Below are 27,500 nucleotides of genomic sequence, written 5' to 3'. Positions count from 1 at the left end.
TTCGAATGAACTGTTTCGGTTGGCTGATGTTCTTGTAGTCTACGTTCTCCTCGAACACTTCGGGAACGCTCATCACAAAATTCAGGAACGTCTCCGCCCTCTGACGAAGGAAGTTTAGCAGGTCGCCATGGCTACAGTACTCTGTGATCACCAGCACCGGTCCTGGTCAAGGAACATTCAGGGTTGGGTTATTATGGTCTGTTTTCAGGTACTACACCATGGGAGGAGCCGCTGGGGGAACAGGGTCTCACCTCCATAAGTACAGGCTCCCAGGAGGTTGACGATGTTCCTGTGCTGGCCCAGATGGCTCAGCATCTTCAACTCGGACATCAGAGCCTCCCGCTCGTCCGAGTGGGCGCTGGCTGTGGAGACACACACAGATACACACACACACGCGCACACACACACACACACGCACACGCACACAGACACACACACACACACACACGCACACACAGACAGACACACACAGACACACACACACAAACACACACACAGACACACAGACACACACACATTAAAAGACTGGAAGGAAGTATCTGTATGCTGCCCTTTGAACTAAACATAGAAATTGACATAGAAGTATTGACCCAGAGTCATTGTGAATGTGTGCAATAAATGGTCTCAGGAGACCGACTCATACTAACAGCTCTCTAAAGCAGAGCTGACCTTTCAGCATCTTTACAGCCACTCGCATCACGTTGTCCTCCTCTCCGAGCCCATAGGCTGTGGCCTCCACGACCTTCCCGAAGGCTCCTGCCCCTAAGATCTTCCCTTAAGAAGGACGGAACACAGCCGCTTTCACTCTCAGGGAAAGGTCATTTGGGGTCATTTTGTTCCTTTCTAAATTCTGATTTGATTCTCAAATCCAGAGAAGGTTCAGCTGCCCAGGGAGCTCTATGGCTAGGGAAACTTCAAACCACCTAGCTTCAGCTTGTCCCTGGGAAACTCCCACTTCTCGTTGTACGGCAGCTGAGTGGGGTCAATAAAGGTGTAGATGTTCCCGTCCTTAGCTTCGATGATCTTCCACCGTATCTCATATCTTGGTGTCTGGAAGTAAGAAGGGGATAATGTCAACCTTGTGATGAAGTATCTAAATAGACCACATGGCTGAGTGCCATCTTTCTTGGTTCCTTGCTAGTTTAGGCATATTGGAGAAAGCGCAGTGGTATCGCGTATTTGGAACGTTGAAAAAAAAAGGGGCTTTAACAAGTTAACAAATGCTACAAGAGTGGAAAAAACAAGGCAGCACTCTGGACCGGTGTGCAGATGTCTGTATCACCTGTTTGTATTTGTACAGCAAGAACACCAGAAGAACCAGGAGGACTGCCAGAATGCCTGCTGCCCCAGCCAGGGTGGAGGTGAACAGTTTATCTAGTCCATGAAAAATTAAAAAATCTTTTTAAAAAACAACAGTTCATTCATGGGCTGGGAAGACTATACTTCAGAACACCTACAGGAACAGGAACACCTAAGGTACTCCTGATCGCCCATTAAGGCCTGCCAATGGATTGACAGATAACAAGTGGCTGATATCCAGCCCTGTGTGTCTGTACGTCCTCACCGGAGACCTCCAGGGCCAGTGTGTCGCTGCTGACGCCCACCAGGTTGAAGGCCACGCACTCCACGGTCATCCTGCGGGTGGAGGGCCCCACGGTGAGGACGCTCTCCACCTCCACTGCGCCGTGGTCCCGCTGGACCTCCACCGTGGGCGCCAGCAGGGGCCCCGGCAGCTGCATCCCCGTGGTGTTCTCGTTGCATCTGAACGAGTCACAAATCAATAATCCATCGACAATATGTTCGTTACCAGGTTGGCAAATGTGAACGCATGCCGGAGCATTGAGCCAAAACTGCATGGATTGTTAGCATAGCAATTAGCATGCCTGAGTATTAAGCTACGTCCGCATGCATGTTAGCATAGCCGTTAGCATGCCTGAGTATTTGGCTATGTCCGCATGCATGTAAGGGTAGCATTTAGCATAGCAGTTAGCATGCCTTAGTTTGCAGCTATATCTGCATGCATGTTAGTATAGCAGTTAGCATAACCGTGACCAGCATACTTAAGTATTTAGCTGCGTCTGAATGCATGGTGGCAAAGCAGTTAGCATGAGTATTTGGCCACCTCCGTTGGGACTCTCACCGTGGTCTAATCCCAAAACACTGGTACCAGATGATCCTGGGGGCCGGGTAGCCGAACGAGGTGCAGGTGAGGGTGGTGATGTTCTCCCACCTCACCACAGCTACGGGTCTTTCTGCCGGAGAAAGAGATAAATACAGTAAAGGGAGGTGGACATGGTGGAATGGATCTATCTTTCCCACATCTTTAACGACAGGCTGACAGATCTTTAGATGATTCATTTGTGTCTACTTGTTAGAGGGAGAAGCTTACGTACGGTACATTTGGACCTGGAAGGTGATGGATGCGTTTGTCATGTGGCTCTTGGCGTGAAAGGTGTACTGGCCTTGTTCCTGGGCATTAATTCTCTTGAGCAAAAGAGTAGCATGGTACCTACAGTGGCAAAACAGACGTACAGTTCCTGATGTAAAAAAGGGGAATCTACTTTTGTCTGGGCTGAGTAACATTGCAGTCTGGGTTCAGACAGTCTGAATGTGTCATAAGCAGCAACCACATAAAAAAAGAAATGTCTTCCTCAAATGAGCAGTTTGTTTTTTTGGTTGATCTAAAGATATCGGATGACCATCTGCTATTTTAATGTCACCTCGAGGTGCAAAATCAAGAAACCGCACAAGAAAGTGAGTGCCGCTAGGCAGTTATTATAGTTTATGTGCTGACACACTTAAACACTTGTTTACAAGTTTGTGCAAAGATGATTGCAAAAAAAAGGCCATTAAACCATTTGCCTTTCCACAACCCCAGCCTTACCCACGCACACACACAAACACACACACACACACACACACACACACACACACACACACACACAACCATGACACACGACTTCCCCATCCACAGGGTTTTATCCATCTCTTCAGCGCAGTCGCCTGAGTCGCATACTGGTGTACCTGTTGTTGTATGTGGTGAACTTCTGGTCCTGTGTGGAGGCGTTGGGGGCCGTTGGGGTGTCCCAGCGGTGCTCAGAGATGCGGGGATAGGCCTCGATGACTACACTGAGCTCCAGGTCCTCTCCCTCCTTCACCTGGACTGAGAGGCCCTTGTGGGCCAGCCGTGGGGACAGCTGGGGGGACATCCGGATGTAGGGCTGGTCTGCCGCGAGGAAGGACGGAGAAGTTTAGAGAAACTTGTATTTGCTTTGTTACTTGCATTGTGCATAAATATCACTTTTTTTTCTTACAATATATCATTGAAAGCAGATTGAAACATTTCCCCTCCCTTTGCGGTGTAGAATGCAGAACCTAAAGATGTTGTAACTAGCTATGGTACCAATTTTTCTTGAGTTTTACATCTTAATTTGTATATATGGTATTTGCGACTGGAGATAAGATGTAATCTGTTGGGTAATCCGCTTTTAGTGATGGAAATGCGCTGTGACCATATCTGTCTCAAGTTGATTGCGGTCCCATCTGTAAAAAAAAAAGCCTTATTTGGATTTTAAACCGCTCCCGGATCTCTCCTGATAAATCACTGGATTGATTGGTTTCAGAGACACCATCTTGCATGTACTGCTCAAAGGGAATGAGTCAGAGAGGGAGGAGAGCAGGAGGGGATGTTTTTCCTTATGAATTGTTCTCTCTTCTCCCTCTTTTAAACTCTCAAATGTAACCTTTAATCATTTTTGAACAAGGTCAATTTGAGTCGTTCACTCTTGAGTAAATGTAGGCCCCTTTGCCTCTATTTCCTACCGATGACGCGCAGGTATGTGGTGGAGCTGTTCACCCCAGCTTCGTTGGTGCCGATGCAGGTGATGTTCCCTGCGTCGTCTGGGCTCAGGGACTTAGCGGTCAGAATGCTCTCTATGTCCAGGCGGTTCTCTCCATTGGAGCGAGCATCTTCCTTGATGGTCGTTCTCTGCAGGCAACCAGACAAACACACCAGCTCAGAACAATGATCTTTTGTTTTCGGGGAGAAGAAGAAACTCACATTCTAGCTGCTTGCTGACCATCGTGCTGGGATGCTTCCAGGTGACGATGTAGTTGAAGTTGGGATTGTGTGTGGTGCAGTGGATCTTGAGGTCTTCCCCAATGATGCGGACGTATTCATCCTTATCCAGAAACACATAGGGTGGGAATCGAAGCTCTGAAACACAGAAGGAGTTATGCACACGCTGGATGGGCGGTTTCAGCGTGCTCTGCCAAATCGACACTCCTATTACACCATTTGATGTTCAATCAGGCAAAGATGGACTCTCACTCTGAATGACGTTGATGGAGAAGGCCTTGGACACCTTCTCCACACCGCCGACTCTGGCGGTGCAGACGTAGTCGGCGTTGAAGCTGGGGTGGAGGCTGTGGATCAGGATACCCTTGTGGGGGAAGGCTGTAAAGTTCATGCCTGGGGGCAGAGTGGTGCCGTTGTCCATGCGGAGCCCCATGTGAGTGGCTGAAGGGTCGGTCAGCAGGCAGGGCAGGAGGCATTCCTCCCCCTCCTTCCTCACTACCCGGAGCTGGGAGCTGCTGGTCCAGAACAGGCGGTTTGGATCTGCAGGGGATCCGATGGGGAAAGAATTATCTCTTGGAGGACATTGATCACAAGTCGTTGATCGTAACTGACCCTTGACTTTTTTGGGACACATTATTCTGCTTAATCCGTTTTGTGTACAGTGTGTCAGTGGAGAACAAATATCATTCACATCCCAGGTAAGACACCATGCGTCGAAAATAAAGAAACACACCTCAGCGCTTATGATCCTACTTACACTGAGAACGACTGACCCCCCCACTCCACTCACCGTTCACATGCACCCAGTACCCCCACCTCGCCTCCCCCTCCACCTCGCCCCCCCCTCCACCTCGCCCCCCCACTCCACTCACCCTTCACATACACGTGGACCCAGGCCGCGGCCCCCCCGCCTGGCGCCTTCTGGTTCCGGGGTGCGTACCCACACTGGTACGTGCCGGTGAACTCGGCGGACGGCCGGTCCACCCTGAAGGTGCGGACGCGCCCCGCTCCCCGGGACACGAAACGGCGGTGCTTGGGCAGCCTGGGGGTCCAGATGACCGGGCCGTCCCCCTCGCAGCTCAGGACCAGCGGGGTGCCGGGCGGCACCACCACCTCGTGGCCCGCCACCGCCACCGAGTTGGACCTGATGAGCGGCCGCTTCCATTCGGCTGCGGAACAGTGGAAAGGCTGAACGGATCCCCAGAGAAGGTGCACGTTTCTCATGCTCAAGCTAGAAGGCTGATTTCTTTAACACGTTGTCACTGGTTGTAAGAGGTTCCAATCCTTCCAGCCTTCATGTTACACTCTCAAAGTAGCCTTCTCTGTCCCTGCCCCCCACAGGGCCTGTGAAGGCTTTGGTAGGTGGCTGGGATTGAAGGCTATCACAATTGAACCCATATCACGACTTGACTTGTTGTGAGCAGATAGGCCACCCTAAGGTTGTAATCTTTTGACCTCAGGTTGCAGACCAACTGTCCTATTGCAGCGTTCTTTTTTTTTTCTTTTTTTTTTTCCCACTTCTGCATTCAAAAAATGTCAGTACAAGATCTGGTGATGGGAACATTTGTAGAAGTATAACACAGGTCAAAATACCTTCCTGGTTTCAAGCTACTATATGTTATTTTCACAGTAGGTTTCCGGACAGAAAGTAAAATATCAGCATAATAGAGTTTTTATGCAACTGACCTCAATTCCAGTTTTTCATAAACAAACAGAAACAGTTAACAGAGTTCATCCATAAATATGTTATTATGCCATTCCAAACAACACTTTCAAGTGACCCTTTTCTTTATGAAGCATGTTAAATTCCCCCGAAAGCACAGCTAATTGTTTGATCCATTATAAGAGCTCATAAAAGATTCCTTTATGCACTCTCCAGTGTGTGAAATGTGAATAATTGCAATTCAGTGCTAGCTGAGTGAATCCCTTGTAACTCATGCATGGCTAAGGACAGCTCACACATACAAAATGTAAAGATAAATCACAAGAATGACCACGGAAAACATCTCATGATTCCACAGAGGAATGATCTGTTATATTTATAAAATAGTTAAATATCATTAAACATCTATATATATATATATATATATATATAGCTAGATATTAATTCATTAAATATAGATAAAAATCCATGCATTGTATAACATTTAGTGGTCATTATTTATTCTGGCAAAAATGTCAGTAAAATAAAATGTGTGGTTGGATACAAAGGAAAACCTTTCAGCTCAATCTCAAACAGTTTGCGTACAAATCTCATAAACCAACCCACATGTTCAAACTATTCCTGTGTGTGTTGTTCAATACAATAATACTACTACTAATACTAAATCTGCTTCAATTTCCCACTGTGGCTCTGCACAAAGTGTCCCCTCCTTTAGAGTACAGGTGTCTCTCCCTGCCAGCAGCAATGCCCCCACTAACATAGAATCCCCCTTACCTTGAAGTGAAGGGGCCAGAAACCCCCAAAGCAGAGCATAGTAGCACAGCATCCTGCATCAGCTCCCAGCCCTGCCAGTCTCTTGGGGCTGATTAGTGATGTTGGACTGTGGAGAGTAATAACAGAATGAAGCATGAGGAGTCGTCGCTATCTCAGCTCACTTGACTTCTCCTTTCCTCTGAAGAAGGGGAGGGCTTCTCCACACAGAACGTCTACAGAGGTCAAATCCTTTCCAGGCAAATCAGATGATCCAGGCTTTAAAACCCAAACACACAATGCCTCCTCTCTCGCTACATGTGCACGATAAACAAGGCTCGAATTCGAAGGCCTGGATTCGTTCTTTATTGCCTGATGAGAACCAAGTATACAACTCAACTACACACTGGGAGGGATTTCATGATCATGCTCCTTTTGTGGATATCTGAATGAACAAACCTGCAGGTGGATCCCAGTATACCAGGGCTGTTCGGAGGGAACCTGGTGGATCCCAGTATACCAGGGCTGTTCGGAGGGAACCTGGTGGATCCCAGTATACCAGGGCTGTCTGGTGGGAACCTGGTGGATCCCAGTATACCAGGGCTGTTCGGAGGGAACCTCCTCTGGTGAGATGATATCCAGGGTCAGAGATCTGACTGCATTGGCTTCACTGTCTGGGTCCACTGCAGTCCTACACACACATCCTCTCACGACAACATCCAGATGGACAAGGAAAGAGGGGGGATGTGTTTGTGTGTCTGTTTGAAAACTCGCAATTGCCACTGCCCGACTGTTACATGCTACTTCTTCTCCCTGTGGCAATGGAGGTGAGACTAATCATCAGTGACTTGCTAGCTGATGAAGGCTGCATGTATGGGGGCTGAATAGGGCAGAGGGCCCCTTGGTAAGGCCGCTATATGGCCCCTAAGCACAGGAAGAGTCACAGATGCAGGCTACTAAAGAAAATCAATTAAATCTATAAAATGGTGACAATTCAATGTTCGTCTTTATCTTCATCATGTGATAAAGACATGTTTAAATGTTTGTCTTTGTTACGGCACCACCACATGGTCGGAGATAGAACCAAATAACACATAGGCTGAAGACAATGGGCTGCGTTGGAAACAATGAATTTATTCAAGCTTTGCTTTAGACACATGGCGGGATGGTTATTAAATCAACGAAAGGAAATCAAACAAAACAGAAAGGAAACCCTAACTAAACCTAACTCTGGGGGAACAATCTATCTTCCTCCTGACCAGAAATAAAAGGTAGGTGAATCTTCCGGGTCTTCTAACTACGCTGCTCTAACCTGAACTAATAACGTGAAAACAACCATCGCCAACCACCAACGCATAAATGATAGGAAAAGCAGAATGTTCCCACATCGGAAATTGGTGCTTAACAGCAACTTGCAGTATATATCAATAAACTCTACACATAGAGACACAAAGTACCGGCGTGGCACAGCGTGAAACAGCCTGGCGTTGCGACACGGAAGCGGGATGCGTGCGGGATCATCCCCCAGAGATCAGGACAGGTGTGCTTATATCCCTGATGCCACGCCCACAATCAGTCCACGGCGCGAACGAACAGCCTGTAGAGGAGAATCAGGAGCGGAGAAGAGTGCAGCGGCGCAAATACAATATCTGCCCCTATAATGACGTAACAGTCTTTAACACATGATAAGGACAATAAATACATACATTTCATTGCATGCATTGGCCTGGGGGCTGATTTGTATTATATTTAAACCAGGACTGGGTCTTTTGCTGCGGAAAACAGGACGGAATTGTCCTCAAAGCGCGGCCCGAGTGCCACTTTGTGTTATTGTGAGGTTACCTGCAACCTTGAGCAGGTTGCAGTTCACTTACGGCCTTAAGGGGGCAGTCATGAGAAGGAATCTGTAGTTCTTCACAGATCACCTTTAATGTCTTAGAATACATACATGTAGTAGTGTTATTCAAAGTTTGACCTCATTACTTCTCAATGAAAAAAGCACCGATTTTTTTGTTTGCTAGTAAAACTTTATTGTCACATTTTAAACATGTAAAATACCACATATAAAAATAAAGATGTAAACCTCAAGAAAACTTTGGTACCGTAGCTAGTTACAACATCTGTAGGTTCTGCATTCTACATTGCAAAGGAAGGGGAAATGTGTCAGTGTTTTTTGAATGATATATTGTAAGTAGGTCCTATATTTGTGTGTGAGTAAAAACGTCTGTAAGTGAATATTATGCACAATGCAAGTAACAAAGCAAATACAAGTTTCTCTAAAACCCGCCCTCATATGAACACATATAAACTCAAACATCGCCGTGGTACATTTGTTGTACCATTTTGTGTAATGGCAGTGCTATGCTTCATCCTTCACCATCCGTTGTCCACTTCACTCAAACTCCCGACAAAACTCCCAATTCTATAGTTCCGACCTCTACAGAATATAATGTACCCTTCTATCCTTTATGGTGAATATACCGTACACATTTTTATCGAATAAAGTGCAAAATGGGTACAGAACTCTATAAAAAATCCTACAAAACAGAATCAAAGAGTCGAAGAGAAAATTCACACATGACTTCATGATCATGACATACGTATCTTACAAATGAAAAAGGAATTGTAGCAAAGAAAAAGAGAGAGACAATGTCTTACTACCATAAGTGTTTGTACCTCGAAAAAGAACTCAGTTCTAATCAAACCCTGCGTCTAGCATCTCATCAACACTGGAGAATCCTTTTAGAGGAAAAAATCCTTTCACCCGTTTTCAGTTCACATAAATGGTTTTAGATTCTTCTTCCTCTTTTCAATGGACGTAGAAAAACACAATAAGATACACCATATAAAATACCGTGTGGAAAGCCCTACAAAAACATAAAACTATGGAAAACACAGTCTGAGATAAGGAAGAAGGCACACAAGCGATCCTAAATCAGGCCGTACAGGGCCGCTGGAGGGTCCCGTGGCTAGCTTGCAATATCAATTTGAATCACAATTCGAAAGTCTAAAAGTTAATCCAGACGGTTTAGTCTACGACGGGTCCCAACGTAATAACTATCGTAACACAAGATTTAAAAAGAATGCTTAGTGAGGATATAAAAAACGGTAACGGTCACGTAATTTGCGTTAGAGGTGCTACATTCTCTATATAATTGCATTCCAGTGCCAGGAATGTCAAAATAAAAATACAAAAATTTGCATAAAAGCAGATTTCATTGATTTCCTTTCCATAGGTCCTTCCTGCATGACTTCCAAACGTGGCTGGTGGGGTGGAGAGGGTGGGGGGCTACAGGAAGCTGTCCTCCACCTCTGGGGTCCCCGAGGGGCCCAGCAGGGCATCCCTCTCCCCCCCCCCCAGGCGGTCCTCCTCTGGAAGGGTCTCTGCCGTCTCCCGGGACGACGAGTCGTTGGTCACCTCCTCCAGGGTCTGCAGGCTGAGGTCAGAAGGGGAGAGAGGAGGAGAAACGGGGGGGAGAGAGGGAGGGGGGAGAGGGGGGGAGAGAGGGGGGGGGAGAGGGAGGGGGAGGGGAGAGAGGGGGAGAGGGGGGGGAGAGGGAGGGGGGAGGGGGGGGAGAGAGAGGGAGAGAAATAGAGAGAGTGGGGGGAGAGAGAGAGGGGGGAGAGAGGGAGAGAGAGGGAGAGAGAGAGAGGGAGAAAGAGAGCGAGAGACAGGGGGAGAGAGAGGGAGAGAGAGAGAGAAGGAGAGAGAGGGGGAAGAGGGGGAGAGAGAGAGGGAGAGAGATTGAGAGGGGTGGAAAGGGGGGGAGAGAGAGGGAGAGAGAGAGGGGGGAGAGAGAGAGGGGGGGAGAGAGAGAGAGCGTGAGAGAGAGAGGGAGAAAGAGAGCGAGAGAGAGGGGGAGAGCGAGGGAGAGAGAGAGCGAGAGCATGAGAGAGAGAGCGAGAGAGGGAGAAAGAGAGCGAGAGAGAGGGGGAGAGAGAGGGCGAGAGAGGGCGGAGGGAGAGAGAGGGGGAGAGAGGGGGAGAGAGAGAGAGGTGGAAAGGGGGGAAAGAGAGAGAGAGGGAGAGAGAGGGGGGGAGAGAGAGAGAGAGAGAGAGAGGGGGGAGAGAGAGAGGGGGAGAGAGAGGGGGGGAGAGAGGGGGGAGAGAGAGAGAGAGGGGGGAGAGAGAGAGAGGGGGAGAGAGAGAGAGGGAGAGAGAGAGAGGGGGGGAGAGGGGGGGAGAGAGAGGGGGGGAGAGAAAGGGACAGAGGAAGAGAGAGAGAGGGGGGGAGAGAGAGAGAGAGAGAGGGGTAGAGAGAGAGGGGGAGAGAGAGAGAGGGTGGAGAGGGGGGGAGAGAGGGAGAGAGAGTGAGAATTATAAAGGCTGATCACAAGTTCTAATTTCTTCTTTAGCTTTTACCAAATATATTCTGCCTCAGGTCAGTCAATTGCTTGAAAGTAATATCCTTGTATTTGTTTGTGCTATTCTTGTTCCTTGTCCGGGGACTGTTAACTGGCGTTGCCTTGCGGTAGACCAGAGTCGCGCTACCTCCTCCCTCATAATTTGTGCTCAGCCTCATTCTCTCCACTAGGTGGCAGTAACTCACTACTGTGCGCTACCAGCCCTACGGGCCGCTAGTCCGCATTACAACATAACAGCAAGAATTATTGTTTCCACAGTCGCACATCTGGCTGAGTGGGAGGGCTGGCAGGGAAGAAATGGTTCTTTTTTAAACAAACAAGGTCTCCCATCTCCCCCTGCCTACCCAGCCCATTGATACACATCTCCCCCTGCCTACCCAGCCCATTGATACACACACATCTCCCCCTGCCTACCCAGCCCATTGATACACACACATCTCCCCCTGCCTACCCAGCCCATTGATACACACACATCTGGCCCGGCTGCCCAGCGGGTGCGGGCCCTCAGAGGGGCGTACCTCACTGGGCTCTCCGTAGACGCGGGGCCCCCGAACAGGTCCTCAGGCTTTGGGTCCGGGATGGGGATGATGTACTCGTTGTAGAGGGTCAGCACCTCCTCCCCTCCGTCTGCCCCCCGGGGTCCGGGGGCGGGGTCGGGCTGGGGGTGGGAGGCGTAGGGGTCCAGGGGGACGGTGAAGGAGGAGACGGACGGGGACAGGCTGAAGGGGGGGCTGGCAGTGGGGAAGGGGGAGGAGAGGCGAGGCTTGGTGCGGGCCACCGCCGGGTGCTCGCTCTGAAGGAAGGCATCGCTGACCTGGATGTACCTCTGTAGAGGAGGAGGAGGAGGAGGAGAGGAGGAGGAGAGGAGGAGGAGGAGGAGGAGGAGAGTAGGAGGAAGAGGAAGAGAGGAGGTGGAGAGGAGGAGGAGGAGGAGAGGAGGAGGAAGAGGAGGAGAGGAGGAGAGGAGGAGGAAGAGGAGGAGAGGAGGAGGAGGAGAGGAGGAAGAGGAGAGGGAGGAGGAGGAGGAGAGGAGGAGAGGGAGGAGGAGGAGGAGGAGGAGGAGAGGAGGAGGAAGAGGAGGAGAGGAGGAGAGGAGGGGGAGGGGGAGGAGGCACCACGGTGAGAGAGGGGTACAGACACAAACCATGGAAACAGCGATGTCTGGGCAGAGCTGGTGATGCATAGCGGACTGAAATAGGGCACCTGTTTATAGCAGTCTGTGAGCATGCTGCCTACGGTGTGAACCAGAAAGGAGAACTCAGGTCTCTTCTCATACTTCTCGTCCCAGCACTTCCCCATGATTTCATAACTGCGACCGCAAGAGAGAAACAAAAAGATTTTAAGGGTGATTATGAATTCAAATATTTATGAACGATCAAACAGTATTGGCTACATTTGCTATTACAATATAAAGCATGCATACATTGCATTTGTATTTTTATATTCTTTTATTCACTTGAAAATGTTACGTTTAATAGAATAAAATAATGTAAATATGTGTATTCTTATGATGTATTTTTCTTTATGAATTATATTCACATGTATTCAATGTCAATTCAAAAATCGAATACATGTTGATAGAATTTAATAATATCGAATTAAATAATTGTATTTATAAAAATAAAATAAAAAATAAAATAAGGTAAGATCTATTGTAAGAAAAGGTCTGCTGTGAAAGTGTCCAGTGAGCCTCCTCTTACACTAGCTCCGAGGCGTGGGCTGGTTTGCTCATGCGGTATCCCCTCTTCAGCGCGCTGTAGAACAGCTCGTTCATGGGCAGGTCTGGGTACGGCGTTCCTCCTAGGGTGAGGGTGAGGGTTAGGGTGAGGGTTAGGGTGAGGGTTAGGGTTAGCACACCAGTACTGAGGATATGGCAATAACCGGGTCCCACCGCCACAGGGTCTGACCTCAGGCATCTTCAGACACAGAGTACTGATACAGTTTATAAGAACGAATTAAGTGATTAGAATGATTCTATAAGAGACAACAACACACACACACACACACACACACACACACACACACACACACACGCGCACACACACACGCACACACACACACACGCACACACACACACACACACACACACGTCACAGCAGTATGTATGTATATTATATTTATATAGTTTTGACCACTCTATAGTGTCTCAGAGAATCGCTAGCTATTTGGAATATTATGAAGCTTCTTCTGAAAGTGACTGTCTGTGCACAACTGGCACAGACAGAATTGTCATTCATTTTCATCTGTTTTCTCAAATCCTAGTTTCCCCCACAAACAGATGAACGCCTCAATAGCTGTCCTTGTCTGCAAGATGAGGGCTCAGTTAGTCCTTCACTGCACTAATACAGTATCAGCACAGACCCATTGATTACAAATCAGGAATAGTTGCTACTGTATTTGGAACAGAGCGATGATTGGCTGATTGGCTCATTATTTGGTATCCTCTACCATATTGAAGGATGTGTAGGAATTTGTTTGTATGTCTTTGTGTATGTGTGTTTGTGTTTCTACGTATGTCTGTGTGTGTACGCACAAGTGTGCGTGTTTGTGTGTGTTTGTGTACAAGTTTGCATATTTGTGTTTGTGTGTGTTCATATACGTGTGTGTGCTTGTGTGTGTGTGTGTGTACGCGTTTGTGCGTGTGTGTTTGTGTGTGTATGCGTTTCCTATGCGTGTGCGTGCAGGCTCACCTAGAGTGAAGATCTCCCAGAGAAGGACCCCATATGACCACACATCACTCAGGGTTGTGTACAGGTTGTGGAAAATGCTCTCTGGCGCCATCCATTTTAAGGGCAGAAAGGTCTAAAAGGAAGGGGAAATTGTAAAACCACCAAAAAGCGCCTGGTATTTTATTTATAGCTGCAAGCTGTTGGATCAATTTTCTGCTTTCCAATCTGCAGTGGAATTAGGATGTAAAAAGGCCCATGCTAGGCAAATCGTTTAACGATCATCCCATAGTAGCCCCACAGTGGAATACTTACACTTCCTTTAGATATGTAGTTGGAGTCATGCATGATGTCTCGGGCCAGCCCGAAGTCACATATCTTCACCAGTTTGCCCTCGCAGATCAACACGTTCCTGGCAGCGAGGTCACGATGGACACACTGATGGGGAACACACGTTTCAGCATGTTGTATACAGCACACTGTACATTTAGAATACACCAACAACCCACTAACCACGTTTAGAAAGGAACATTTTCAAATTCCTTTCAAAGCAAGGATAATGTTGTAAATGTTAAAGTGTTAAGGGATAGTGTTGGGAAGGAGAATGTTGTAAAGTTTTGAGGGAAAATGATGTCAATTTTTAAGTCTTAAGGGATGTCATAAGGATAATGTTGCAAAGGTTTGAGTATTTTAAAATAATGTCGTATAAGACAAAATTGTAGAGTTAAGTATTAAGTGATAATGACGTAAAATATGTTTTAGTGGCGATCAAAGTCTGAAGGGACGCTGCAGTAAATGCTCCTATCTTAAAGGTCCCTATGATTTGGTAGCCTTACGTTCTTGGAGGCCAGGAACTCCATGCCTTTGGCCACCTGGTAGCTGAAGCCCAGCAGGTCGTCACAGGTGAGTGTGGGAGAGTCACTGATGACCATGGTGGAGTCCAGCCCACCGCCCCCTGAACACACACACTTATGTTTACATTTAGGGCCTTGAGCAGACAGTTTTATCCAAAGCGACTTACAGAAGAAAGAGAAACAATAATATATCGCTTTCGGTACAGTAGGGATGTTCATAGAACCAAGTGTCAAGCACTAACAATCACTAGGTTGGCCCATTCCCAGTTTACAACAAAGATAGCTAGGATAAGATGCTACACAATGCTAACTGCTAACATACAAAAAGTGTGTACATTAAGTGCCAGGCCGTACAACATACAAAAAGTGCGTAATCACAAAAAAAAACAACAGACCAAACTGAGACAGAACAACTGAGACTTGTCTGAACTCATCTGAAAAGGTCCCGCCTGGAATCAACGGAACGGGCGGAATGAACCAATAAAAGTTCTCCAGTTGAACCGTGTCCCGTCGGGGGATTCCCTGGTGCTCAGACCCTTGAAGACTACCATGTACCCCTCGGTCACATTGGTCTCACCCACTGGCCGGCTGTCAATGTGATTAGTGATGAGGGGAGAAGCATCAAAACGTGTTCTCTCACCTTGATGTGAATAATAGCTGGCACCCTCCTTGGGCGTACAATATTCCCATTTGATGGGAATATTTAAGCTGCATGGTAAAATATAGGTTCTAGACCCGATTGGATTGCCATAAGCCTTTAGCACCAATAACAAGACAAGGATGGGTTCCGAACGCACTGCTCACAGAGGCTGATCGCAAGACCTCACGGAACGTACATGTCGTTCGAATTTGCATAATTACTTGAATAAGTGGTAGTTATGGTGCAAATATTGACAAGGGGATAAGGTGTGCCAGTGTAGGGATGAGAGGAGATTCGGGAAAAGGTAAGGCATTGTCTGGTCTTTTGCAAACATTAACAGCAAGCAGCTGAGTCTCCCGGTGTCTCGTTGAGATGGGAACAAACTGGTTCCACAGCTTCAAACAAAGCACCAATGTTGAACAAGCTCCATGTATATCATCTTGACAAACAAACTTATCTGACGCACAAGATCACACAAACAATAAGACACACACGCACACACACCTTGTTGTTGGTAGAGATCGTGCTGATAGGGGGACTCGTAGGAGGAGGGCTGGATGTCTGCGTACTTGATGCTGTCGACCTGCTCCTGCATGGCCACGTACAGGCTGGGCTCGTCCCTGCTCATGTCCATGTAGCCCCCGTCGCACTCGCTGCCGAAGGACACGTAGCTGTGGAGAGCAGTGAGACAGCGAGCGCAGTGAGACACGAGGGCAGTGAGACACGGCCTGGGACTCTGGGGGAGAGTGTGCGTGCATGTGTGTGTGCACGCGTGTGTGCATGCGTGCGTGTGTCTACACGTGCCCGCTCGTGCGTGTGTTTGTGCGTCTGTGTGTGTGCGTGTGTGTGTGCTTTCACATGCGTCTGTGCACAGTGGCGGTTCCACCATCCATGCCAATTCCCCACACAGTGTTACGATACATCCTAGGAAACCGCTTCGCGGCGCAGATGACTTTTTTTATTTTTTTACTGCTCGTGGAGCCCCCCACGTGCCATGAAAGAGTGGCGGCCGCCCGGATGCCCGTGCCCAGAACCGCCCCTGTCTGTGCGTGCGTGTGTGCGTGCGTGCGTGCGTGCGTGTGTGCGTGCGTGCGTGCGTGCGTGCGTGCGTGTGTGCGTGCGTGCGTGCGTGTGTGCGTGTGTGTGTGTGTGTGCGTGCGTGTGTGCGTGCGTGCGTGTGTGCGTGTGTGTGTGCGTGTGTGTGTGGGGGGGGCCTACCCCTTCCTCTGGCTTGTGGGAGTGCTCCCCTGGGACACGCGGCAGCCGGAGTCCATGGAGTTCTTTTCGGCGTGGTACTGGAGGAAGCTGTGCTTGTTCCTGTGCAGGTAGTCCACCAGGTCGCCGTAGCGACAGTACTCGGTCACCAGATACAAGGGCCCTGATTGGCCGACACACAATTAAATAACCAATGGAAATAATTAAATAACATTAAATAAACCAAGTTTAAGTTTTCCCCCAAAATGTGTATGTAAAGTCTTTCACTTCTAACCATCAGCCTACCTCAGACAGTACACATTACAAACGGTATAGAACAACGCAGGAACAACGCAGGAACAACGCAGGAACATCACAGGAACATCACAGGAACATCACAGGAACATCTATGTGAAGGTCCCAGTGAACCCAGTGTGGACTCCCCCTCACCTGGCTTGGTGCACGCCCCCAACAGGTTCACGATGTTGAGGTGGGGCCCCAGGTGACTCATTATCTTCAGCTCTGACATCAGAGCCTGGGTCTCACTCCTACGGGCTGTTGCTGGACAGAGAGAAGGAGAGAGAGAGAGAGAGAGGGGGGGGGAGGGAGGGAGGGAGGGAGAGAGAGAGGGAGGGAGAGAGGGAGGGAGGGAGGGAGAGAGAGAGAGGGGGGAGGGAGGGAGGGAGAGAGAGAGGGAGGGAGGGAGGGAGAGAGGGAGGGAGGGAGAGAGAGAGAGAGAGAGAGAGGGAGGGAGGGAGGGAGGGAGGGAGAGAGGGAGGGAGGGAGAGAGAAAGAGAGAGAGAGAGAGAGGGAGAGAGAGAGAGAGGGAGGGAGGGAGGGAGGGAGAGAGAGAGAGAGAGGGAGAAGAAAGAAATCCTTAATGAACCATCATTTCTCTTCCAGATGACCAGAGTCTAGGCATGGAGAAAGAAACAGTCGGACTGACGCTGAATAGAGAGGCGGTTGAAAGAGGCCATTCATGGCTAGGTATGAGACCAGGGGAAGCTCAACTTCAGCCACCGCCGGGGCCACCGCCGGGGACACCGCCGGGGCCACCGCCGGGGACACCGCCGGGGACACCGCCGGGGACACCGCCGGGGACACCGCCGGGGACACCGTCGGGGACACCGCCGGGGCCATTGCTGCCTTGCCAAACTGCACAATGACACGCTGGCTGGCAGACTAGCCCCTTGGCCCGCGAGCCAATGAAAGCTCTTGGGGCAGGGCAGGGGGGAGGGGTATGGCGCTATGGGGGGGGTCTCTCTGTACAGAACAACAGCGGTGTCACTGCATTGGACGGCGACTTCAGGGCCGGCCTAGGGAGGCCTTCGTGCTGACTCTGAACCCAAAGGTTGGCTCACGGGCTGCTCTGACTCTGTTTGACTGTGCTTTTGTTTCCTCTGTTGCATCGGCCCTCTTACATTTCAGCATCTTCACGGCCACCTTGGTGCTGGACTGGGAGTGGGCCAGGCCATACGCCGTGGCCTCCACCACCCGGCCGAAGGCTCCGGACCCCAGGGTGCGTCCTGCGTCAGAGGGGAGGACAGGGGGGAGAGTCAGACCTCAAACAGGCAGGATGACATCACGGGGCGGGATATGAACCCAAGCATCAACCATCAGAGCTCATCACAGGGTTAGGGTTAGGGTTAGGGTTAGACTATGGAATGATGTGAGGACCTGATTCATGTGGAGCGCCATGTGCTCTCATTCACGTCATCTTCCACCGTGTTCCCACTGGTCTCACTGGTCCCACTGGTCTCACTGGTCTCACTGGTCTCTCTGATCTCTCTGGTCTCACTGGTCTCTCTGGTCTCACTGGTCTCACTGGTCTCTCTGGGCTCACTGGTCTCACTGGTCTCACTGGTCCCACTGGTCTCACTGGTCTCACTGGTCCCACTTGTCTCACTGGGCTCACTGGTCTCACTGGTCTCACTGGTCTCTCTGGGCTCACTGGTCTCACTGGTCTCTCTGGGCTCACTGGTCTCACTGGTCTCTCTGGTCTCACTGGTCTCACTGGTCTCTCTGGGCTCACTGGTCTCACTGGTCTCACTGGTCCCACTGGTCTCACTGGTGTCTCTGGTCCCACTGGTCTCTCTTTGGTCTCCCTGGTCTCTCTGGTCCCACTGGTCTCAGTGGCCTCCCTGGTCTCACTGGTCTCACTGGTCTCTCTGGTCTCTCTGGTCTCCCTGGTCTCTCTGGTCTCACTGGTCTCCCTGGTCTCAGTGGCCTTCCTGGTCTCTCTGGTCTCACTGGTCTCCCTGGTCTCTCACTGGTCTCCCTGGTCTCTGACTGGTCTCCCTGGTCTCTGACTGGTCTCCCTGGTCTCCCTGGTCTCCCTGGTCTCAGTGGCCTTCCTGGTCTCTCTGGTCTCTCTGGTCTCCCTGGTCTCTCACTGGTCTCCCTGGTCTCTGACTGGTCTCTGACTGGTCTCACTGTCTCCCTGGTCTCTGACTGGTCTCTCTGGTCTCTGACTGGTCTCACTGTCTCCCTGGTCTCTCACTGGTCTCCCTGGTCTCTGACTGGTCTCTGACTGGTCTCACTGTCTCCCTGGTCTCTCACTGGTCTCCCTGGTCTCTGACTGGTCTCTGACTGGTCTCACTGTCTCCCTGGTCTCTCACTGGTCTCCCTGGTCTCTGACTGGTCTCTGACTGGTCTCACTGTCTCCCTGGTCTCTGACTGGTCTCACTGTCTCCCTGGTCTCTCACTGGTCTCCCTGGTCTCTGACTGGTCTCTGACTGGTCTCACTGTCTCCCTGGTCTCTGACTGGTCTCACTGTCTCCCTGGTCTCCCTGGTCTCTGACTGGTCTCTCTGGTCTCTGACTGGTCTCACTGTCTCCCTGGTCTCCCTGGTCTCTGACTGGTCTCTCTGGTCTCTGACTGGTCTCACTGTCTCCCTGGTCTCTGACTGGTCTCCCTGGTCTCTCTGGTCTCTGACTGGTCTCCCTGGTCTCTGACTGGTCTCTCTGGTCTCTGACTGGTCTCACTGGTCTCTCTCTGGTCTCCCTGGTCTCTCTCTGGTCTCCCTGGTCTCTCTGGTCTCCCTGGTCTCTCTCTGGTCTCCCTGGTCTCTGACTGGTCTCCCTGGTCTCTCTGGTCTCCCTGGTCTCTGACTGGTCTCTCTGGTCTCTGACTGGTCTCACTGTCTCCCTGGTCTCTGACTGGTCTCTCTGGTCTCTGACTGGTCTCACTGTCTCCCTGGTCTCTCTGGCCTCTGACTGGTCTCTCTGGTCTCTGACTGGTCTCACTGTCTCCCTGGTCTCTCTGGCCTCGCTGGTCTCACCTAGCACCAGGTTGTCCCGGGGCATCTCCCAGGTGAGGTCGTAGGGCAGGTGGATGGGGTCCACGTAGATGTACTCATGGCCGTCTGTGCTCACCGACTCTATCACCTTCCATCGGATCTCGTACCGCGGCTTCTGGGAACGCAGAGGACAACAACAACAACGTCAACAACAACAACAACAACAACAACGTCATCAACAACAATAACAACAACAACAACGTCAAAGAAACTTAGACAGCGACGAAAAACGACAACACAAATGTAAGGTGTGAGGGCGGTTCAGGGGGAGTCACCTTTCTCCACACGGCGATGAGGATGATGATGGAGAGGATGATGATGACCACCAGGGCGAGCACGGCGGCCAACACGGCCACCTGGGAGAAGAGAGCTGCAACACAAGGGTTAGGGTTAGGGTGTGCACCACGTCATTCATGTGCATGACGGGGGCATGACCGGGTCCTTCAGGGCTGTTCTGTCAGCCGCCTGACCGGGTCCTTCAGGGCTGTTCTGTCAGCCGCGTGACGGGGGCGTGACCCGGGTCCTTCAGGGCTGTTCTGTCAGCCGCGTGACGGGGGCGTGACCCGGGTCCTTCAGGGCTGTTCTGTCAGCCGCCTGACCGGGTCCTTCAGGGCTGTTCTGTCAGCCGCGTGACGGGGGCGTGACCGGGTCCTTCAGGGCTGTTCTGTCAGCCGCGTGACGGGGGCGTGACCGGGTCCTTCAGGGCTGTTCTGTCAGCCGCGTGACGGGGGCGTGACCGGGTCCTTCAGGGCTGTTCTGTCAGCCGCGTGACGGGGGCGTGACCGGGTCCTTCAGGGCTGTTCTGTCAGCCGCGTGACGGGGGCGTGACCGGGTCCTTCAGGGCTGTTCTGTCAGCCGCGTGACGGGGGCGTGACCGGGTCCTTCAGGGCTGTTCTGTCAGCCGCGTGACGGGGGCGTGACCGGGTCCTTCAGGGCTGTTCTGTCAGCGGCGTGACGGGGGCGTGACCGGGTCCTTCAGGGCTGTTCTGTCAGCCACGTCTCTCTGCATGTGCATACGTTTCTCTGCGTGTGCACTTGCGTGTGGCTCTTTGCGTGTGCATGTCTCTCTACGTCTGCACGTGCGTGTTTCCAGTGCCTGTGTCTTGTTGCGTGTGCACGTGTGTCTCTATGCCTGTGCACTCTATTCTGTAGTGCTAATTATAAAGCTTAAGGTAGCGCGTATGGAGGCGTGTCGATGTGTGCTGAGAATAATGAATCAAAGCCGCATGACCATTAAAAAAAGCAATAACACAGACATCCTATGGATATCAAGGATCATGTGACATTAAAATTAACTATGAAGCATGAAGACACTTAGCCTATCTATCTTTGTTGTATACAGAGAATGGGTTAACCTAGTGATTGTTAGTGCTTGGCACTTGTTTCTGTGAACATCCTTACTGTACCGACAGTGATATATTGTTGTTTCTCCTACTTCTGACAAATACTTACAAGTACTTATTGTAAGTGGCTTTAGATAAAGGACTGCTAAAGGCCCTGACTGTAAACTTACTTATTGTAAGTGGCTTCAGATAAAGGACTGCTAAAGGCCCTGACTGTAAACTTACTTATTGTAAGTGGCTTCAGATAAAGGACTGCTAAAGGCCCTGAGTGTAAACGTACTTATTGTAAGTGGCTTCAGATAAAGGACTGCTAAAGGCCCTGACTGTAAACGTACTTATTGTAAGTGGCTTCAGATAAAGGACTGCTAAAGGCCCTGACTGTAAACGTACTTATTGTAAGTGGCTTCAGATAAAGGACTGCTATAGGCCCTGACTGTAAACGTACTTATTGTAAGTGGCTTCAGATAAAGGACTGCTAAAGGCCCTGAGTGTAAACGTACTTATTGTAAGTGGCTTCAGATAAAGGACTCCTAAAGGCCCTGACTGTAAACGTACTTATTGTAAGTGGCTTCAGATAAAGGACTGCTAAAGGCCCTGACTGTAAACATACTTATTGTAAGTGGCTTCAGATAAAGGACTGCTAAAGGCCCTGACTGTAAACGTACTTATTGTAAGTGGCTTTAGATAAAGGACTGCTAAAGGCCTGACTGTAAACATACTTATTGTAAGTGGCTTTAGATAAAGGACTGCTAAAGGCCCTGACTGTAAACATACTAATTGTAAGTGGCTTCAGATAAAGGACTGCTAAAGGCCCTGACTGTTAACGTACTTATTGTAAGTGGCTTCAGATAAAGGACTGCTAAAGGCCCTGACTGTAAACGTAATTATTGTAAGTGGCTTCAGATAAAGGACTGCTAAAGGCCCTGACTGTAAACGTACTTATTGTAAGTGGCTTCAGATAAAGGACTGCTAAAGGCCCTGACTGTAAACGTACTTATTGTAAGTGGCTTCAGATAAAGGACTGCTAAAGGCCCTGACTGTAAACATACTTATTGTAAGTGGCTTCAGATAAAGGACTGCTATAGGCCCTGACTGTAAACGTACTTATTGTAAGTGGCTTCAGATAAAGGACTGCTAAAGGCCCTGAGTGTAAACGTACTTATTGTAAGTGGCTTCAGATAAAGGACTCCTAAAGGCCCTGACTGTAAACGTACTTATTGTAAGTGGCTTCAGATAAAGGACTGCTAAAGGCCCTGACTGTAAACGTACTTATTGTAAGTGGCTTCAGATAAAGGACTGCTAAAGGCCCTGACTGTAAACGTACTTATTGTAAGTGGCTTTAGATAAAGGACTGCTAAAGGCCTGACTGTAAACATACTTATTGTAAGTGGCTTTAGATAAAGGACTGCTAAAGGCCCTGACTGTAAACGTACTAATTGTAAGTGGCTTCAGATAAAGGACTGCTAAAGGCCCTGACTGTTAACGTACTTATTGTAAGTGGCTTCAGATAAAGGACTGCTAAAGGCCCTGACTGTAAACGTAATTATTGTAAGTGGCTTCAGATAAAGGACTGCTAAAGGCCCTGACTGTAAACGTACTTATTGTAAGTGGCTTCAGATAAAGGACTGCTAAAGGCCCTGACTGTAAACGTACTTATTGTAAGTGGCTTCAGATAAAGGACTGCTAAAGGCCCTGACTGTAAACATACTAATTGTAAGTGGCTTCAGATAAAGGACTGCTAAAGGCCCTGACTGTTAACGTACTTATTGTAAGTGGCTTCAGATAAAGGACTGCTAAAGGCCCTGACTGTAAACGTAATTATTGTAAGTGGCTTCAGATAAAGGACTGCTAAAGGCCCTGACTGTAAACGTACTTATTGTAAGTGGCTTCAGATAAAGGACTGCTAAAGGCCCTGACTGTAAACGTACTTATTGTAAGTGGCTTCAGATAAAGGACTGCTAAAGGCCCTGACTGTTAACGTACTTATTGTAAGTGGCTTCAGATAAAGGACTGCTAAAGGCCCTGAGTGTAAACGTAATGTGAAGGTAAAGACACCTACTGCTGGACACCAGCTTGACGTCCCGCTTGTCCCGGCCTCCCTGATTGGTGGCCTGGCAGCGCATGGTGACCTGCTGGGGCTTGAGGAAGGTGACCTGGCTGCGGACCTGGTTCAGCCTGCGGGAGGCGTTGTAGCTGGCGTTGGTCTGGATGGTCAGCGCCTCGGGGTCAGGGGTCAGGGGCTGCCACACGTCGGTCCGGTTCCTGCAGCTGGGGTCAGGGGACACATACACACACACGGTGAGGCTGGCGTCACGCTGGTGTGAGCTTGGGTCGGGGGCCTCTGCTGGTACGGCCATGGTACTGCTGGTACGGAAGCCCTGCGCGCCGAGACCAGGGCCAGCCAAGCATGTTGCATGAATGAATGCATGGATGAATGAATGAATTAATGAATGCATGAAATATTACATGCAAACAATAGTTCAAAAAAATATTTTCTTTTTTTTTACTCAGTTTTACTTAATTTCTTTTATATTAATTAAACACTTAAAAAATAAACTTCTCTACATTTGAACCAACACTGTTAATTAACGAGGTCTTTTCATATGTGAGGGATGTGTGGGTTTGTTGGTGGTGGTGGTGGTGTCTCTTGGTGGTGTCTCTTGGTGGTGTCTCTTGGTGGTGTCTGCTGGTGGTGTCTCTTGCTGGTGTCTCCTGGTGGTGTCTCCTGGTGGTGTCTCTTGGTGGTGTCTCCTGGTGGTGTCTCTTGGTGGTGTCTCTTGGTGGTGTTTGTTGGTGGTGTTGGTGGTAGTGTTTGTGGTGTTGGTGGTGGTGTTTGTTGGTGGTGGTGGTGGTGTTTGTTGGTGGTGGTGGTGGTGTTTGTGGTGTTGGTGGTGGTGTTTGTTGGTGGTGGTGGTGGTGTTTGTTGGTGGTGTTGGTGGTAGTGTTTGTGGTGTTGGTGGTGGTGTTTGTTGGTGGTGGTGGTGGTGTTTGTTGGTGGTGGTGGTGGTGTTTGTGGTGTGGTGGTGGTGTTTGTTGGTGGTGTTTGTTGGTGGTGGTGGTGGTGTTTGTTGGTGGTGGTGGTGGTGTTTGTGGTGTTGGTGATGGTGTTTGTTGGTGGTGGTGTTTGTTGGTGGTGTTGGTGGTGTTTGTTGGTGGTGTTGGTGGTGGTGTTGGTGGTGGTGTTTATTGGGGGTGTCTCTTGGGGGCCCCCTAGTGGTAGGAGAGCCAAACAGGGACTCACTTCAGCATGCTGCCACAGCTGAACCACAGGATGGTGGGGGGCGGGACCCCCTCCGCCATGCAGGTGACCAGGTGCCTCTTCCCGGGGAGGGGGTGGTCCGTCAGGTCTCTGATCTGGGAGGGGACTGAACACAGCGGTGGGTCTTACTTTGGTAATGTTAGGGTCAAATATCAAGCTCTTCTTAGTGTGGTGAAAACTTAAACTCGTGGAACGGTTCAACCCACCATGAACCTCCAGCTCGAACATCACCTCCTTGGAGTCGTCTCCGTTGGTGACGCGGACCTTGTAGAGGCCCTTCTGGTCCAGTCTCACCCTGACCAGGCGCAGGGTGCTGGTGTTCCTAGGGACACGGGGCGCACACCTCCATCACCACCAGGAACATTCAGAGTCCTTCTGAAGACCTTTTTCACACAACGTCACAACAGTTGTTTCATGCCTGTTCACATGTGTGTCTGTGTTTGTTTGTGTGTGCATGTGTGTGTGCATGTGCTTGTCTCTCTCTGTGTGTGTGTGAATGTGTCTCTCTGCGTGTGCATGTGTCTCTCTGCGTGTGCGTGTGTCTCTCTGCGTGTGCGTGTGTCTCTCTGCGTGTGCGTGTGTCTCTGCGTGTGCGTGTGTCTCTCTGCGTGTGCGTGTGTCTCTCTGCGTGTGCGTGTGTCTCTCTGCGTGTGCGTGTGTCTCTCTGCGTGTGCGTGTGTCTCTCTGCTTGTGCATGTGTCTCTCTGTGTGTGCATGTGTCTCTCTTCGTGTGCATGTGTCTCTGCGTGTGAATGTGTCTCTCTGCGTGTGCATGTGTCTCTCTGCGTGTGCATGTGTCTCTCTGCGTGTGCGTGTGTTCTGTGTGTGGCCCCTTCTGAAGGCTTGGTGTTGCTAACCACACTGAAGCTCGTGTGTCTGTTGTCTTTCCCTCTCGGCCGTCAGAGAGCCAGACAGGATGTTTGTGGTTCCTGTGTGCTGCTGAGGGATGGCGCCCGGCTGTTGACAGGAGAATGAGGCCTCTCTCTGACAGCCCTCATCACGTGATGACTGACAGGAGCAGGCTGCAGTGCTGTCTGGTGTTCTGTCTGTCTGTCTGTCTCTCTGTCTGTCTGTCTGTGGCCCTAGTGCCTCCGGTAAGCTGCTCCCCGGCCCTCTCTCCCCGTGGGTCTGTCGGTCTGTCTGTCTGTCTGTCTGTCTGTCGGTCTGTCTGTCTGTCTGTCTGTCTGTGGCCCTCGTGCCTCCGGTAAGCTGCTTCCCGGCCCTCTCTCCCCGGGGGTCTGTCTGTCTGTCTGTCGGTCTCTCTGTCTGTCTGTCTGTCGGTCTGTCTGTCTGTCGGTCTGTCTGTGGCCCTCGTGCCTCCGGTAAGCTGCTCCCCGGCCCTCTCTCCCCGGGGGTCTGTCTGCGGACCGCACCTGGTCTCCTGTTCCTTCTCTGTGATCACGCTGTTCTCTCCGGTGATGCTGGTGCCGTCTCTGCTCCAGAGCACCAGGGGCGGCGGGTAGGCCTCCACCTCCACCCTCATCTCCACGTTCTCGTGCAGCCGGGCCGACACCTTGCGGCGGTTGTCGGGCCGTATCTTCACGAAGCCGTGCTCTGGAAGAGGAAGAGGGGGGAGGAAGAGACGCTTTCGTCAGCGATTTGTATGTTTGGCGACGGACTGAAGCCCCGCGTCGTCTCGGGTTCCACGGCGACGGGAGCCATGAGGGACGATTGAGAGAAGCAGAATCTGTGCTGCTTCCTCCATGACTAATGGCTTTTTTAGATCAGACAAGAAACTGCCGACGCAGCTTTCTGTATCCCGGGTTCTCCGTCCAGACAAAGACCTGCTCTCTGTTTTCCACAGTTGTCGAGAAAGCGGTGAAAAAAACCTGGCCTAGTCTGTCTCCATGAAACGGCCATTTAAGCACATTTGACGCTTCTATAAACATAGCACACCTCACTGAGGAATGAGTAAGCATGTGTGTGTGTGTGTGTGTGTGTGTGTGTGTGTGTGTGTGTGTGTGTGTGTGTGTGTGTGTGTGTGAGAGGGGAGACTCATTTCCTGTCCTTCAATGTGCTTGCTCCAGCTACCTAAAAGTTTTGTGACAACTGTATTACTAATTGAATATGCAAATCTCCCCTACATTGGTGGAAATGTTTATTAGAAATCAAAATAGTTGCTTATTTTAAAAAATCATTCTAAAGCTAAGCACTAAGGACTAAGCACTGAGAATGTATTTAAGATTAAAGAATAATAGTTTACAATGTTTATATTTGTATTCATGTGTATTTGTTTTCATGTAAATCTTAACAAAGCCCACATTCCCACCTTGGCGTACTAAAGTTTAGTTACGTTCCGTATTCTCATACTTAAGAAATATACCATAATATCTCTCCCAGCTAAGTTTGTTTTCACTTGAGGTGTGTTTATGTATGTGTACCTTCATATAGATTTGTGTTTATGTCTTTGTGTGTGTGTGTGTGCGTGTGTGCGTGTGCGCGCGTGTGTGTGTGTGTGTGTGTGTGTGTGTGTGTGTGTGTGTGTGTGCGTGTGTGTGGTTTCATCTGTGTCTGACCGCGGCAGACAGACCACCGTTGGTGGTTCTTTGTGCATTTGTAAGTTTTCCTTTGCATGCGCGTGTGTGTTTTTCTTCTGCATGTGTGTGTGTGTCTCTGTGTGTGCGTGTGCAGGTGCATGTGTTTCTCTCTCTGTGCACTTGTGTGTGTCTCTGTGTGTGCATGTGTGTGTGTCTCTCTGCGTATGGGTGTGTATGTGTCTCTATGCATGTGCACGTGTCACTCTGTGTGTGTGTCTCTGCGTGTGCATGTGTCTGTCTGCGTGTGCGTTTGTCTCTCTGTGTGTGTGTGTCTTTGTGTGTGTGTGTCTCTGTGTGTGTGTGTGTGTGTGTGTGTGTTTGTGTGTGTGTGTGTGTGCGGTGTGTGTGTGTGTGTGTGTGTGTGCGTGCGGTGTGTGTGTGTGTGCGCTCCTCACCGTGGACCGTGACCTGGATGTGGGCGGTGGAGGTGTGTCTCTGTTCGTGTGTGTTTGTGTGTGTGTGTGTGCGTTTGTCTCTGTGTGTGTGTGTGTGTTTGTGTGTGTGTGTGCGGTGTGTGTGTGTGTGTGCGTGTGTCTGTGTGTGTGTGTGGTGTGTGTGTGTGTGCGGTGTGTGTGTGTGTGTGTGTGTGTGTGGTGTGTGTCTCTGTGTGTGTGTCTGTGTGTGCGGTGTGTGTGTGTGTGCGGTGTGTGTGTGTCTCTTTGTGTGTGTGTGTGTTGTGTGTGTGTGTCTCTGTTGTGTGTGTGTGTGTGTGCGGTGTGTGTGTGTGTGTCTGTGTGTGCGTTGTGTGTGTGTGTGTGTCTCTCTGTGTGTGTATGTTTGTGTGTCTCTCTGTGTGCGTCTCACCGTGGACCGTGACCTGGACCTGCGCTCTAGCCTGGTGGCCCTGGACGCCC

At 50.0% G+C, this 27,500-nt stretch overlaps 2 protein-coding genes across 2 annotated transcripts in view; both read right to left on the bottom strand.

Annotated features, from left to right (window-relative positions):
• csf1ra (colony stimulating factor 1 receptor, a) overlaps positions 1–6,622 on the bottom strand; it is a 14,947-nt gene extending 8,325 nt beyond the window's left edge. Inside the window, exons 1-14 of the mRNA XM_079745310.1 lie at positions 6,516–6,622; positions 4,951–5,247; positions 4,331–4,618; positions 4,080–4,216; positions 3,823–3,988; positions 3,025–3,226; positions 2,394–2,509; positions 2,141–2,252; positions 1,565–1,761; positions 1,283–1,374; positions 924–1,050; positions 670–774; positions 252–362; positions 1–162 (exon numbers count right to left, since the gene is read on the bottom strand). The exon at positions 1–162 is cut by the window's left edge and continues 1 nt beyond it. Of these exons, the coding sequence (XP_079601436.1) occupies positions 1–162; positions 252–362; positions 670–774; positions 924–1,050; positions 1,283–1,374; positions 1,565–1,761; positions 2,141–2,252; positions 2,394–2,509; positions 3,025–3,226; positions 3,823–3,988; positions 4,080–4,216; positions 4,331–4,618; positions 4,951–5,247; positions 6,516–6,567 (2,164 nt within the window). The 5' untranslated portion in view covers positions 6,568–6,622. The remainder of the gene's footprint in view (positions 163–251; positions 363–669; positions 775–923; positions 1,051–1,282; positions 1,375–1,564; positions 1,762–2,140; positions 2,253–2,393; positions 2,510–3,024; positions 3,227–3,822; positions 3,989–4,079; positions 4,217–4,330; positions 4,619–4,950; positions 5,248–6,515) is intronic.
• Positions 6,623–8,519: 1,897 nt separating this feature from the next.
• On the bottom strand, positions 8,520–27,494 carry pdgfrb (platelet-derived growth factor receptor, beta polypeptide). Its single transcript, XM_079744543.1, has 18 exons — positions 27,451–27,494; positions 25,483–25,663; positions 24,316–24,431; positions 24,092–24,215; positions 22,910–23,118; positions 19,783–19,877; positions 19,490–19,622; positions 17,631–17,735; positions 16,660–16,770; positions 16,234–16,393; positions 15,520–15,686; positions 14,358–14,476; positions 13,837–13,959; positions 13,546–13,657; positions 12,556–12,655; positions 12,059–12,164; positions 11,374–11,681; positions 8,520–9,928 (listed from the first exon to the last, which is right to left on the bottom strand). Exons 2-18 carry the CDS (start codon positions 25,590–25,592, stop codon positions 9,781–9,783), a joined length of 2,346 nt encoding a protein of 781 aa, XP_079600669.1. The 5' UTR covers positions 25,593–25,663; positions 27,451–27,494; the 3' UTR covers positions 8,520–9,780.
• Between the last annotated feature and the right edge of the window lie 6 nt (positions 27,495–27,500).

Source organism: Pollachius pollachius (assembly GCF_949987615.1).
Source record: "Pollachius pollachius genome assembly, chromosome: 10".
In the NCBI taxonomy this organism is placed as follows: Eukaryota; Metazoa; Chordata; class Actinopteri; order Gadiformes; family Gadidae; genus Pollachius; species Pollachius pollachius.
This window is presented reverse-complemented; position numbering and strand designations above follow the sequence as displayed.